This window comes from Pygoscelis adeliae, unplaced genomic scaffold, assembly GCF_000699105.1.
Source record: "Pygoscelis adeliae isolate BGI_AS28 unplaced genomic scaffold, ASM69910v1 Scaffold412, whole genome shotgun sequence".
Classification (NCBI taxonomy): Eukaryota; Metazoa; Chordata; class Aves; order Sphenisciformes; family Spheniscidae; genus Pygoscelis; species Pygoscelis adeliae.
This window is the reverse complement of record NW_008824190.1, coordinates 624,512-639,128: the sequence shown is the minus strand read 5'-3', so window position 1 is coordinate 639,128 and position 14,617 is coordinate 624,512. Positions and strand designations below refer to the sequence as shown.

The window sequence follows — 14,617 nt, the reverse complement described above, 5'->3', positions numbered from 1 at the left end:
TGCTTTTTAAGTGACTATAAATCATATTGGTGCTCAATAATCAAGCTTTATGTGAAGGGGAGCTGAACCAGGTGGGTTTCGTGAGCCCAGGGAGCGGTCCCGGTCCACTAAAGCCAAAGTGGGTCCCGTTCCCAAGCCCAGGCAGCAACGAGACAGAGCACGTACAGCTCTCTGTGCAGCCAGCCGCCGGCAGACCGGCGCAGACAGCGAGCAGCGCTTTTACCAGCACCCCCATACCCACACACAGCACTCACAGGGACGTGACGGACGCGAAGGGCCTGATCCTGCTCTTGCTCTCCAGCTGATGGGGCTCACAGCTCACTCGCAGGTCTCACGCTCGTTCACATCACACAAACATCCCTCCAGCAGCTGGCCCAGCCCTGTGTCCTCGCCTGCGCCCAGCCCCAGACCTGCTGTCCCTCTCGTACATGGTCCCAGCCCCCTTGTCCTATTCACCAGCCAGTCTGGCTTCGGGTTTGCTACGGGATCAGGTACGAGCGCAGACTAGAGAGCACACTCATACGGAAAATAGGTGGGAACTGCCCCTTTTATCCCCCCTCCTCTTTACTTTGCCACGCTTGTTCTTCCCCCTTGACTCCTCCCAAATAAACAACCCACCCTGCATCACTTTTCACTCCATTCCTCTCAGTTCTGCTACATCCACACCCAAATTCAGTATTTCCGATATCGTTACCTAGGCAAGCTGGTATCCCTGACAAGGCACAGAGCCTTGCAGGACTCTGCTCGCCAGCAGGTCCTCGGCATCCCTCTTCGGTTATCTGGGAAGTTCGACCATTTCTTACGTTACAGTGACAATATCTTGGAGGCAAATGATTACACAGTTCAGAACTGCTTCCTGTCATGATTTTAAAGAGGATTTGTCCTCTAAGGTCTAGCGAAGTGACTGTCACCTTCGTGGATTCGCACCCAGCTAGGATCACTACTGAACAGGGGATTTATTAGTTTGAACGTTCACAGAGAGCAAACCCAGGAGAGGTGCAGGCACAAAGCACCCAGCGTTTGTATATCCCCAACTAGATCGAGGTTTGAGCTAGAACTCTTGCTTTACATGTAAACACTCAAAAATGTATTCTCAGCGGCCAGCTCAGCCTTATTCCAGTGGTCAGTAAGGTATTACGCAGCCGTCTCTGTGTCGGAGTGATTTCTTGGTATTACAGCACATTCATGGTCCTGATCCTCTTCCACAAGCTGCAGCTCTGAACGCTGGGGGGGCTGGGTTTTTGGTATTAAAAAACCTATTCGTATTTGATGGTTACAGGGAGTACTCCAAGCAGATACTCCCCCTCTCTCAGCACTGGAGGAGGGGGGTTAGGCAGCATTTTGTGAAGCCTGCGAAAACTTCAGAACTTGCCTTTAGTTGAGGCGGATTTTGTCTCAAAGTTTTCTTGGAGATCTCCTTAGCTGCAGAAGCATGAAGTGTTGTGACTATAAGGGCACCACTTTGCCAACAAACCCAGCCCAAGGAGCCCTGAAGGATGAAATGAAGGACAGGTGGAAGCTTTGCAGGGGTCTCTCCCTCCCTCCCTCCACGAACTGTCTCCTTACTTTTCAAAGGACCTTCCAACCTCATGAGGTGCATCACAAAATTCGGCGTTTGCTTTGCAAAAGCCTTGTGACAACCCAATCCTGAGCACAGCACTCAACAGCGTCCACTACCTCTTGCCTATTTTGGCCTGATGGACGCAACGGTCGCGTTGCAGAAGTCCTCACACACTTCAAAAAGCCTTTCTCTGCTCGAGCGGCTCTGCTTCGCCATGGGACGGCACCGCTGTGGGTCAGCTTTGGGGAGAACGGCTGGGATTTAGGGGCAGACCTCAGCCCTCTGCAGCTGGCCACAGCCACCGGCGTTCATCTGAAAAGTCTTTCAGAAATGGAGTTTGCAACTGCAGCAGATGAGCTCATCCTCACCTCCGACACCTACAGCAGCCTCCCGAGAGGCAGAAGATGAACGCTTTGGTACTTTTCCGGTGTTGACGTAGAAACATCCTGCCTACCTTTCACAGCTCTGTAGTTATTTCTAAAAATGAAGTTATAATGGTACAGGTGTTTTCTTCAGAGGCTTCTTTTGCTTCCAGAGCTGCGTGCACGCTCAGGAGATGATGTAGCCCAACACCACTAAGCATCCACTGCAGAAATACCTCAGCATCCATTTCCACGTGACCTGCCTGCACGTCCCGGCAGCTGTGGGACCTTTGCTTTCATCTGGGGGCTCCTACGCCATGTGCACGCCGTCGTGGAAAGGCTATTTTAGAGCCGTGAGCGACGCTAGGGCAGGAGGTGAGAGTACCAGGGCTGCAAAATGGGCTCAGCGTTGCAAAAGCAGCATTACCTGCCTGAAGTGTGGGAAGCCTCCACCTCTCACCGAGATGGGGACATTGCAGAGCACCGGCAGCAGAGGCAGGACAAGGCTCACCAGCAAGTGAAAAACTAGGAATTTAAGAATTCCTCCATCTACAGCAGAGCTTGAGAAACCACACTGTAATAAGGATCTGCAAAGCACCAAGAGTAATAGACAGGGGTTAAAAGTGCATAAATGTTAAAAATACAACAGCCTCCGTGACATCCTGAACTGCCAGGCTTCACAGCAGAGCCCATCACCCACGGGTGAGCAAGACGCGTCCCGGCTCCCACCCCTTCCTTCCTGCCCGTGCGTGTGGCCGGGGCCGTCGTCACCCCGATTACCGCTGCCTCCACCTGCATCGCTGGGGGAAAGACGCCTGCATGTGGCTAGATGACGTGCCTGGTCGGGGTTTGCCATCTGAAGGTGACACCGTCCCCCCCCCCACGCTGTAGCTGAGCGGCAGCTGGGACCCGTTCTCAGGGAAGAGCGCGGCGCAGCCCAATTCAATACATCTTTTCTCCAGCTCAGGGAAACCACCCGTTTCTCTAATATCTAAAGACAAATGCCAATTAGGTCCTTGGTTTCATGAAAGCACAGCAGAAAAGGTCTCTTCCTACCCCAGCCCCGCTGGAGATGCCCCCTTTCACACCCCCAGCGCCCAGAAATAAGCCACAGGCCACAGGTGCTGCAGAGGGTCGTCTCCAAACTGAGCCACCCTGGACGCCATCCCCTTCCCTTGGCCCAGCTCAGGCACCCTTCGGTCCCACAGCCCCGTGGCTCCGACCCTCCTGGACTTACTGGGGAAGAGGAGGGTGGGGTGAGCAACCAGCACCATGGGGAAGTGCCCGTGTCTCCCGGCCCTGGGACACGGCCAGGTCGTGACCACGAGGATGGAAGCTGCTGGTCATGGACCTCTGCAGGGCACGGGAAGGAGCTGGGAGCCATCACTGGGTAGTTTTCTCTCCCGGGATGGAGACTCGCAGCTCAGGGGACAGCAGGGCGAGGTGGGCAGAACAAGCCCTTGACACCTCCATCGGTCCCATTGGACTTTCCCTGCGCAGGGGAAGCTGAAGGTCTCCAAAAGGCAACCGCAGCCCAGGGATGAGTTACCAACCTGGTGCCCCGCTCCCCGAGGGTCAGAGAGCTGCAGTCCCAAAGCAGGCAGGGTTCAGGATCATCTCCTTTTGCCCCCAAAATCAGAATTTGAGCAGATGAGCACATTAATTACTACTTCTCCATAACGGAGAACTGCAGTGTTACACTGGCTGGGGAAGAACATCTTCCTTTTTCAGCCCTTCTTCCTTTTTTGGCCCTTTTACAGCTACAAATATGAAACACATACAGTTTGCCTCTGCTAGCACATAACAGGTAAAGTGCATGGGAGTTGTTTTCTCTCTCTGAAGTGCCCTGAAATTACTCTCAGGATATTTTTTTTTGATGGTGGTGGGTAAGCAAGGACCCACTGAAAGGGCTTTACAGACCACAGATATCATCACCAGCCCATCGCCATGGGGAACGGCACATCCATCAGTCAAGAGACACCAGGAAAACAATAACAGCGTTTCAGTCCAAACAGTCCGTTTTCACAGCAGAAGTGCCGCGCGTTTGGCATCACACGCTCTCAGGTAGTGCTTCTCTAAGAAATCCCATTGATGTGTCTTTCCCAGGTGATTTTTGGGATTGCCGTAAGACTCCCTCCTCCTCCTCCGGTCAGGAGGAGCCTCCAGCCCTGGGCACCCCCCAGCCAGCACCTCCAGACTTGTGCTTTAGGGGGAAAGAGGAGAAAAAAGGCACTGCTTTACTCAGGTTGACGGTTTTCCGACAGCAGCATTTTATGGATGAATTTGAGACCCATTTACGGATGGGTCTCAAAAAGGGCAGAGCAAAGCAGGACCTGCCTTCCCCCGGCAGGCAGCCAGCCCCAGGCAGTGCGTGCGTGGGGCTCTGCGCCCGCGCTCCTATTGCCACGGTTTCCTCTTCGAGAGGGTTAAAGCTTCTAAATCAAACCCCTTAAAGAGTTACAAGCACAAAGAAATTGAAGTCTAACCTAAGTATAGCTGAGAAATACTCAAGCTAAAGGAAAAAAATCACTATGCTGTCATGATATTTCAAGATGAAGAAACTTTATATTTCAAGATGAAGAAATCAGCTTATCATCACTGACTGTAGCAGCAGCTGCCAGGTAACCATCACCCACATCACCCCAGGCCACAGAGTGCTCTCATCTCCTGCTATACACCTTCTGAAAAGTTACACCCACAAAGAATTTATCTGTATGCATTAACATTTGACAGCCACGTTAGTCTGTGTGACAAACACATCCTCCTTTCCGATTAGCAACACTTAGGTGATTTCTTTAGCACCGATCCCCCGAGTACGTGCTAGGGCATCTCCAGCTCAAGCAAGCATCTCTGCCAGACAACACGCCATGCAACACGTCTGAACATCACCAAAACCGCCCAGTTTTTGGGGAGGACAAGCTGGAAAGAGTCACGTTCCTTCCCTTCGCTTTGAGCCTGGAAACAGCCAGCATATTTGAGATATAATGGTACATTTTCCTAGTGACGATCACCCAATTTTGGGACGCAGCAGTCTCCTGGGTTCCTCCTCAAAAACACTCTGGGGGTAGTGGAAAATCCCCCACCCTACCACATATCAGAGAGCCCAGCTAGTTACTGCCCCTCACAGAGACACACCTTCACCCCCCCCCCGCCTCCTGCAGTGCTTGCTGCCCACTCATTTTGTGCACAGAAAACCACCACAACCCCCTTTGCTTCTCTTCCCCAGGGAAAGCTTTGGGGCTGATTTTATGGACCACCGTTCATCAACACGCCCCTGGGAAAAGACTGCCCTTTTATTACCTAATTGCCTTCAAATCCTCTTCACCCGGAGCCACGTTAAAGGAAAAGTATTTGTTTACAATATCCGGAAAGACACACACAATGGCTGCAAATATCTGGAAAGGACACAGAAATGAAATGAAAATCTTGTGGAAATAAAGATTAAACCTGAAATCTGGAGGAAAAAGCTTACGTGCATCCTTCATCCAGGTGATTTGCTGCGAACTTGCTGATGCAAAGCCTTGTCAGGGGCTGTCCCTGTGCCCGGAGCGGCTTCAGGCTGTGTTTAGAGAGCTCATCCCAGTGGAGCACGCGAGCTTTTCCAGATGAGCTAAATTACGAGTCCTCAAGGGTTTGGATATATATAATCTTGTCATTCAAAATATACCCATTTCTTCCTTCCCTAAACTTCTGCAGGGAATAGTTTTGCCCCTTCTTGCATGTTGCTGAGCACGAAGCGTCACCATCTGCGACTCCTGCATTTTACATTAATACGCACATCAGCAAAATACAAACCTCTAAATGGAATAAATGCTCGCAGATGGAGAGCAGGCAGTAGTCAGCAGGTGTGTGACGCGCCCCCCCCCTCTGCTTTGTGGAGGTACCACGACAAACGTGCTGCTCGACAGATGCTTCCCCCCGAAAAATCAGTTTTCTGCATAACCAGTGTTTTGACAGAAGGATTTTGATGCAGGAGAAAGGGCTAATGCTCTTTTTCCTGCGGTCAGCCGGATTACTTGTGCTCTGTGTCTTTCACAAGTGTCTTGGTTTTTTTTTTTCCCCCCTTTTTTGACACTGAAGTCTGATCCAGCAAATGTCGATAGCGAAACGTCTCCTTACCTTTCACCAGGGCTTACGTATGTGCGTTTAAAAGTGTCCTTAACTGGTGCTGGAGGGGATTGTTTCTTTAAACATGCAGTGTTTTCTCAGAATGTAACTCTGACTTCTGGGAATCTTTATTCTCTCTTTATTTCACATCTTCTCTTCTGCTTAGCAGCAGCCTTTCACCTCTTGTTGCCTCTTACAGCTTCTGCTTTCCTCCTTCCCAGTGTTTTCAAGCCCAAATTCTTCATCGAAATCTTCTTAGTTAGAATTCCCTGCTGGTATTTCCCCGGGGTGAGATGCTGGAGCTCTGCAGAGACGGGATTGATCTGCCCCAGGGGGGTCCGAACAGGAGTTTCCGAACAACAAAGCTGGTTTTGCCTTCAGGTTTTTTTCAGTAAAATAATAAAATTCCCTGCCTGTAAAACATTTTGAGGTTTGGCTGTTCTGAGAAATCAAACTGCTTTTGAGCAACAGGTTTTAGGGTGAGCCCTAGTGGCTGCTTTTACATAAAACCCCCTTTTTTTGTCCCTTTTTTGCCTCTTTGGGCTGGAGGGCGGGGGAGCTGGAGCCGTGCGCTGTGCCGAGCAGGGGGTGCTCTGCCAGCCCTGTCTCCCCCAGCCCCACTGCTGCCGTGCCCAGCCCTAAACCCTTTAGAGGTGCTGTAAAGGATTAATTAACCACAAGCCAATCGTACATATCCAGTAGATGGGTCGGTGTGAAATAACAGCAGAATAATCAATCACTTGGAAAATCTCGGTCTGGTGCTATAATCACCAGACTCCTATGAGTTTGCTAAGGTTTTCCCTTTATTTCATTGAATCTATCGAAGTTATTAAAGGGGGACTAGGTAATAATTTGCTTCCCTCCCTCATCTAATATGTTTATCCCCATTACGTTCCCGAGGCTCAAAGTGCTACGACAATACAGTTAATGAACAGTAATGAACTGGAAACGGGTACTTCCCATTAGCAGCATAGCAACATCCGTCAACGAATACCTAATTTTCTCTGGCTAATGACTAAGGAATTCTTTGAAGTTCAAATGGAAAAAGGTGAGGAGAAAAGAGACGCTGGGTAAAATTAGCAGGTACCAATTGTTTGGTGCATGGGAGAGAGAGTACTCGCATGTCCCTGCTCAAAACAGCGATGCCCGCGTTGCTGCGGATTATTTAAGAATTTAAGAAGAGCGGGAGGTGTACGGCAGAGTTTCTGGGAGAGTTTGTTACTGTGAGGTTTGCTGTGTGGTCTGCACGCTACCTTTAATATTTCACATACTATAAACAGCCGTCCGCCCTCCCCGCACGCCTCCGAGGTTAACCACAAGGAAATTTGTTTGCACCATCTGTCTTTCCTTGAAATTGTGATAGTTGCCACATATTAATTTGCTTCCGCCTTGTTCTTCTGTAAATTCATATTGCCCCATTTCCATAGCAAAACTGTTTGTGTCTCTCTGATCCTGACAGTTCCGGCTTGAACTAAGGTTTTTAGTTCAGTGAATTATTAACTTTTGGTAACACATTTTTAGTTAACTTAGCTGAAGGACCCTATTAAAATAGCTTCTATGTTTTCCAGTAGCCAAAAAGGAGAGAAATGACAAGTAAAGCAAAAAATGTGAATACTTCTCAGCTTAGCTAAGAATAATTTCAGTACAGCAAGTGCAGAATTAAAACTTCTTTTTATGTAAGAAAAGGCTTTTCATCACTACATGTAGATTATAATTGAGGGAAGCACGGATCAAACGGTTGCAAGAAAGATACATGCATTCTTTTTCCTTTTTTGGTAGCCTCTCTTTCTATCAAACTGTTCTTTGCGGAGTGGAAAGCAGCTTATTTCTTTTTTATGCGAGTCCTGTGAAGAGCAAAAGGCTCCTGGCTGCACAGGGGGGCTAATGGAGGGGACCAAAGGGCAAAGGGGGGATGCACCAAAAGATGAAACAGAGCAATCCTGAGACCTGTGGGCGAGCAGGGGGCTCTGGGGCACACCGGGAGGAAAACAGAAAGCTCTGGGGCATACTGGAGGAAAAATGGGGGTTCCTGATGCGACCAAGAAGGTAAATGGGGGGGCCTCTGGTTTCACTGAAGGACTGAGGACTCTGGGGAGCACCAGAAGCTGAACGGTGGGCTGTCCTGCACACCCAAGAGGAAGGGGAGCGGTCCCAAGGGGATGAAAGGGGATCCTGGGGAGACAAGACACCAAACAGGGGGACGTGGGGGGCACTGGAGGGCAAATGGAGGCAACTGAAGGTGCATATGGGGGTGGGGGAATTTGTTCAGGGTGCACAAGGTCAGGTGCATCTCCATACCTCTCCCCAACCCTTCTTTGGCACGATGGACATCACATCCTGCAGCTCCTTAAAAGCGTTCATAGTCGTATAGGCTTTTGAACAGCCACTCCTGGGGTTCTCAAAAGAAACGGATATAGCACAGCAGACGAAAGAGAACCAGCACCACCGCTAGCCCTAAAGCCACACAGGGATGGGACTTGTCATTGACTTCTTAATACTAATTTCTTGCATCTTCTGCCACCGTGTGGCCAGTGAAAGAATGAACGGAGATGCATTGCTTTACTGCTCCTCACGTTTATTCCACCCTTGATGGGTAATACAGACTTATTTTCAAGTTCATGATTGCTTGAAATATATTTTGTTAAGCTGACCACTTTATGAAATCATTTATTTGAAGACTTGATTTCTTAGTTTTGGAAAACGTCTTAAACACAGCAGATCACTAGCATAGTGGGAAGGAGAACGAAGCTGTTCATCATTTATTGGCTGAAAGAACTGAAAAAGCTTGATTGCAAAAACTGGTCCGGTATCATTACAGCAAAGAGGACCCGTTCCGTAACACGGCACAACAAACGCCCGTATCAGACAGGTGGCAATTGCCAAGAAGTCCCGTTCCTTCAAATGAAGGTTTGATGCTCACAAGCTGCTTAGGAAGAATTTAGCCCTCGTGGGAAGCGGGGAGAGGTGAAGCACAAAATTTAAACAAAGCTCTCTCCACTCCACATTTTATTGTTGGGGTGGTTAAATTAATTTGAATAATACTTATGAGGAAACGTGTTCCTTCTACATTCACCATGAACAATTTTCCCCGAAACAGATTACACAGTTACCTGGAGGAGTGTGCTGGCTTGGAGTTGGCTCATAAGAGGAGGGTGGTGTCTGAAGACCACAGCCCTTGGCAGCAGCAGCCGCAGTGGGAGGCAGAGCTACAGTCACCACGTTCCTCGTCAGAAAGGCACCTATGTCAGGACAATCTGTCATCAATACACTTCGGTCGGTTCTCCCTTGTGCTAGCCATAGTCCTGCATGCTCCAGCTCAGGGTAGCGGCAGATTTTCAGCTTGCAGCTGATAAAGACGGAGGTCCCCTGAGCAGGGGAAGGTAAAGCTGATCTCACTGACTAAGGGAAGGTTTCCACATTACCCAAGGGCTTTCCCTCGTATCCTGCGGGCGCAGGGAGGCAAAGAAAGCTCAGGAACCCTGGATACCCTCAAATAATTTGAAAGAGGGCTCCACTGCTCAAGTATTTCAACTACCAATCAGGGTCCTTTGTCAGCCAACACAGGGATTGTTTTTTGTCACCACCTCTTCCCCTATGCTCCAGGCCACGGCTTCACCCAGCAGCACAGGGGGAAACCAACCCCGCAGCACGTGAGCTGGGCTGCGTGAGGGACCGCGTACGTAACCGCTGTGGTTTGCTACTTCAGCGTGATTAACAAAGATCTGTAAAACTTCACATTTAAGTTGTGCTGGCGTAACTGGCACCCAAGGAGAACCTATAAACAAAATGCCTGATAAAGAAAGTAACAGAATATGTGCTGCAGACTGCTCAAGGAATTCACTGGCTCAGCCTAGAGGAAAATTCAAGTTCCTGCCTGCGTCTGAGGCTGCCGTTCACAGGCCCCGGGAGGCGTACCTGACAGAAGCCAGCTTACTTCAAGCTTGTATTACCTGCCAGCATTGCTCGTGTTTCACTTCCTCGCATACCCTCTGATCAACAGCTTCCTGCCAAGCCCTCATTCAGAAACCCCTTCCAACTCCTGATGACTGCAGCAGTGGCTCACTGCAGACGGGAAATACTGTGAGAGACAGCGTCAGGCAGCTCAGTCCACATGAAGAGAAGCTTTCAAGAGCGTCTCTTAACACTAGGATCTATATATTCAGTATTTAGATTAAATGAGGGCAGCAAGTTTAGCACATACGCATCTGCGCTGCACTTGTACCTTGGACACAAGAGCATCTTGCTTGCACAGGAAAGCCAAGAGTGAAAGGGACCAGCCCCGTTTTAAGGTCTAGTCAGAGCCGAGTGAACACCCCCAAAGATATGGAAGAATGAAAAATAAACAAATCCTAAAATACCCTCCTCCTGGTTCTAAAATTCCGATGTTTCTACTAATGATAGGATTTGCTTTTGTTCCTTACACTGTGGCCCTTCAATGTGCCAGACTCCAGTTTATCCTCCCAGCTACCAGGAGCTGAAAGGCACCTCTGTGCTCATTACCTTCATATTCAGGAGAATCTGGTGGGGAAAAAAAAAAACCAACAAACCAGTCAGCCTCATCCAGCAGCCAGTGTAATGATGACCTAACACAAATTCCTTCTTCAGAAAAGATGAACGAGCAGGCACAGTGCGAAATTCGTCAGCAAATACTGTAGCTACTGGGCCTTCGCCCTTGATACAAGCACAGTGCAACAGGCAGAAAGAACACAAGCATTACATTACTGGAAGTCAAGGAAACACGAGAAATATATTCCTCATCTAACACAGTCATCTCTCCTTCCCAACATGCAGATCTTGCTACTTCCCCCTTTCCTTCTAACCTAAACCTTTTCAGAAATACCCTAACTATACCAGGTTCTCTTTCCAGGTCATCTCCCAAGCAGCATGGCTCGTATCAGTGACTGTTACAGGGGTACGGAGTATGTTTAAGAAGAAAGAAGTCACCGAAATATGCCAACGCCCCTCAGTTTGAGTAGTGGCATTTTCATCAAATAGGGACCGTACACTTTCATTTTCTCTAGAAGGGGTAAAGTCCAGTCTGGGGTGAGACAAGACCCCAAAGATTTCCATTCTGCTCTGCTAAAAAACCCCTAGAACTGCCAGCTGACCAAAAGGCTGAACAACAGGGAAAAACGCAAAGATTTCAAATCCTGAAGGCACTTGATTGGAGGAGCACTTCACATCAACAGGTGCTGGGAGCACTTCCCACGGTGTGATTAACCCTCACTCAGCAGAGCTGAGGCAGACTGGCTGGCTGGAAAGACCAGGCTGGCTGCACAGACAGCAAGAGCCGACCATGCTCAAAGGCAGAATACGGTCCCATAAAGCTCCCATAACCTTTGGCTTCCACCTGCTCCCTCTCCTGAGCAGGCACCGAGAACTGCGTGGAGAGGGTGGAGGTGTCTGAGGTATGTGCAATATCTTCATCGTGGTGACGCACCAGCATGGTGGTGCTGGAGTTCTGACTGCCTCTCCGCGGAGGGTGGTCTGGGCTAAGCTTGGAGTCCCAGTAAGCGCGCGGTGTTCAGCACATCGTCTCTCGTCAGGTAGCAGCCACAGAGCTGGCGGTACCCTGTGAACGCTTCCCGTCCATGCAGGACGCGCCAGTTGTCTATGAACAGTGCCTGCAGGCGAAGAGAAAAGGCCGTCAGAAGAAGGGCAGCCACCGCAGCCAGGGCCGGGATCCTCCAGCAGGACAGGTCCTGGAGCTGGAGATCCCTAGAGACTGGAAGAGCAAGTAAGGGTATGCCACGGTGGGCAGGACCCTTCCTGTTCAACTCTGTCAGGCAGCACATGAGACTATAGCCAGATGCTTCATGTGATCTAGCACAGCTGTTTTACCTGCTTTAGCCAGCAGTTTTGCTCTGCTGCTAACCACAAGCTAAACATGACAGCTAGCAAAGCCCAGAAATACATTCTGGGGTGTTTCTTTGCTTTTCTATTAAGAGAGGTTGCGCAATAGTTCACCAGCAACAGAAACTGGCCATCTTCAGCCTCTATGGCGTCACCTCACCCCAAGGCATCCTTAGGAACAGAGAGGTGTAGGGGCTCCGATATGGTCATCTTCCCTGCTGGACTGTTTAATTTTTGAGGCCCCGGGCTCAGGCTGAATCTAGACTTTGTAGGAATAAAACCCCTTCAAGCAGGCACAGCTGGAGGAAGAAGCCATGCACCGTAACACCTTCAAGTCTGCAACCGCGGCTCTAGCTCTTCAAGCTCCTCCAAAGCCGCACCCAGCATCACCCTTTCAAACACAGGGCAGAGCTTTTTCCTTTCAGTACCAAGGTGTGCTACGGCACCTTAGGCATTTCTGGGACAGTGAAGATAGCCTAGGTCTCCTGTGATTCGCTGGCAATGTCAGGGTTCAAACATAACCTCAGAACAGAAGTAAATTCAGTTTCCCACACCTTTATAGTTCCATCAAAGATTTACTTCTGGAAGAAGTTAGAGGCTGAACATTAAGTGTTCCCAGCCTCTCTGCTTCTGAAGGTCCTCATTTCGGTGACTGGAAAGATCTTCCTCCTCTCCCCCAGTTGGGACTAACTTTCCTCTGAGGCAGCGTTTAAATTAAACATTTCTGCCTTATCCGGAAGCTCGTATTCTTTTAGGACAGTAGGACACACTCCCCCCCCCCCAGATGCCAGTACTGTAATACAGGGCACCTTAAAACAGCTGTAAAGAGGAAAATGGCAGCATACGGAGCTTGCCTGAAGCTTTTACCGCAGTCGCAACAAGCCTGCACATCTGAAGAAGCACCCTGCCACCCTCCCTGTACCAAACACACACGAGCCTCCCAACTCCAAGTCCTACCTTGCCCGGCTTCAGTTTGACCCACAGTTCATTTTCTGGTCTCCTGAGCTCTGTGGTGAGTGTGCGGTGAGCAGCGTACCAGCGATGCACAACATCATAAGGCACGGTGTTGATGACAGCACGATCATAGTTATTGTATCTGAAAGTAAAGCAGAGATAAGAGACTGCCCACGTGGCTCCACGAGCACAGCCAGGTATTTCCAGAGGGAACCTCAGGAGCCTGTAGGATTACTCAGTATTTAAGGGAGGCTACAGAGATGACCAGGGAAGGTTATGCTGCAAGCGCAGGACTTTCAGGAGAATACACAACACTGGGAGCAAGGAGGAGTCTACTGTCAAGTGTAAAACTGTTCTTGCTGGTTTTCCATGGGAGGATGCGCCGCAACAACGGGTAAGACAGAGAGCTGTTCAGAATAAAAGTGCGAAGCAGTGCTGGACAGCCTCCCGCACTAAGCCAAGCCAGAGTTTCAGAAAGCAGCCCAAATTTCCTTTGGAAGGGGACCAGCCTGCGCTCTCCCCCTTCCCTGTACGGCAGGCTAGTTTCTAGAGGCTCTTTCAGAGAAGGGCTGAATTCTACTGCCTCTCACATGAGGCGAGATGAGGGCATGGAGCTGAAGGGAGGATGACAGGAGTGGAAAAAAAAATAAAAATCAAAGCTCAGCACTGACGCTCATCTTTGTATTGGTGGTTCTGACACTTCCTCTAAAGCAGCAGTGCACAGCCCAGGAGGAAATGCAGGGTGTTTCTGTGGTTTCACCCCTGCCCCTCAAACATACGTTGGTTTTCAGTTTACGATATCTTCTGGAAAACCACTACCGTCTGCCACAATCCCCCCTCCTCCCCATAAGCAAGAGGCCTCACATTGATGTTACCTGATCAGATAAAGCTCGTTGTTCCAGGGATAGACATTGAGGACCGGCCCAACTCCGATCATGTGGTTGTGACAGTCTCCCACGTTCTCAACATACTCGTGCTTCAACGGCACCTTGCTGAGCAGCTCGAATTGATCAGGGGCTTGCCGGAGAACCTGCTCTGCCGCGTAGAAACCATCCACCAGCAGCGTCCGCCCACCCGTGCCCTCGTGCTTCAGGCAGTGAAACACTTGGATGCTGCATGGGCGAGAGAATCCAGAGCACGAGAGAAAAGACCTTGGCTGCCTTTCCTGTGGAGAGAAGGCGCTCCCCGCAGACCCAGACAGATGTAGATGGATGCACCACCCTTCTGATGGTTGCGACATACTTATTTGTAATACAATTCATTTCGCTAAGACCTGCCAGGGAATGGAGACAGACCGGCAAGAAATGGCTGTACCTGCCACTGCTTCAGGCCCAGTCTCACACATTTCGCTTTCCAAGAAGAGGGCTACTGCCTACACTGCCTCCCAAATCAAGTGACATGAGCCTGGGAGACTTCAAGTGGTGTAGGATCAGGCCTGTGTCACTCAAAGTCCACCCAGGCAGCAGGATGCAGAGGTTCAGAAGCATAATACTAACTTCCCCGAACATCTCAGAACAAGAGGACAATTAAAGAAACGCCGGTTGTACTGCTAAGTTCTCCAGGAACTACAAGGGGAGTCCAGGGTGACTCTCACTCAAAGGCCTGTACATCACGGTCTCCCACAGGCAGTCAGGAGAAGCCCTTCATGGCCGCACATTAAAGACCCTTTGGAAAGCCTGGAGCAGAGGAGTCCCCAGCGAGAAGCCTACCTACAGGGACGTCCCCTCCCTAGTGGGAAGCCATCCAGCTCAGCTTTTGCCCTTCTATTACTTCTCTGAAG

General features: G+C 49.9%; 1 protein-coding gene across 1 annotated transcript in view; it reads right to left on the bottom strand.

Annotated features, from left to right (window-relative positions):
* Positions 1-9,979: 9,979 nt before the first annotated feature.
* Positions 9,980-14,617, bottom strand: part of TMLHE (trimethyllysine hydroxylase, epsilon) — a 15,222-nt gene continuing 10,584 nt past the window's right edge. The window contains exons 6-8 of the mRNA XM_009334693.1: positions 13,713-13,949; positions 12,841-12,979; positions 9,980-11,654 (exon numbers count right to left, since the gene is read on the bottom strand). Coding sequence (XP_009332968.1) covers positions 11,523-11,654; positions 12,841-12,979; positions 13,713-13,949 — 508 coding nt within the window. The 3' untranslated portion in view covers positions 9,980-11,522. The remainder of the gene's footprint in view (positions 11,655-12,840; positions 12,980-13,712; positions 13,950-14,617) is intronic.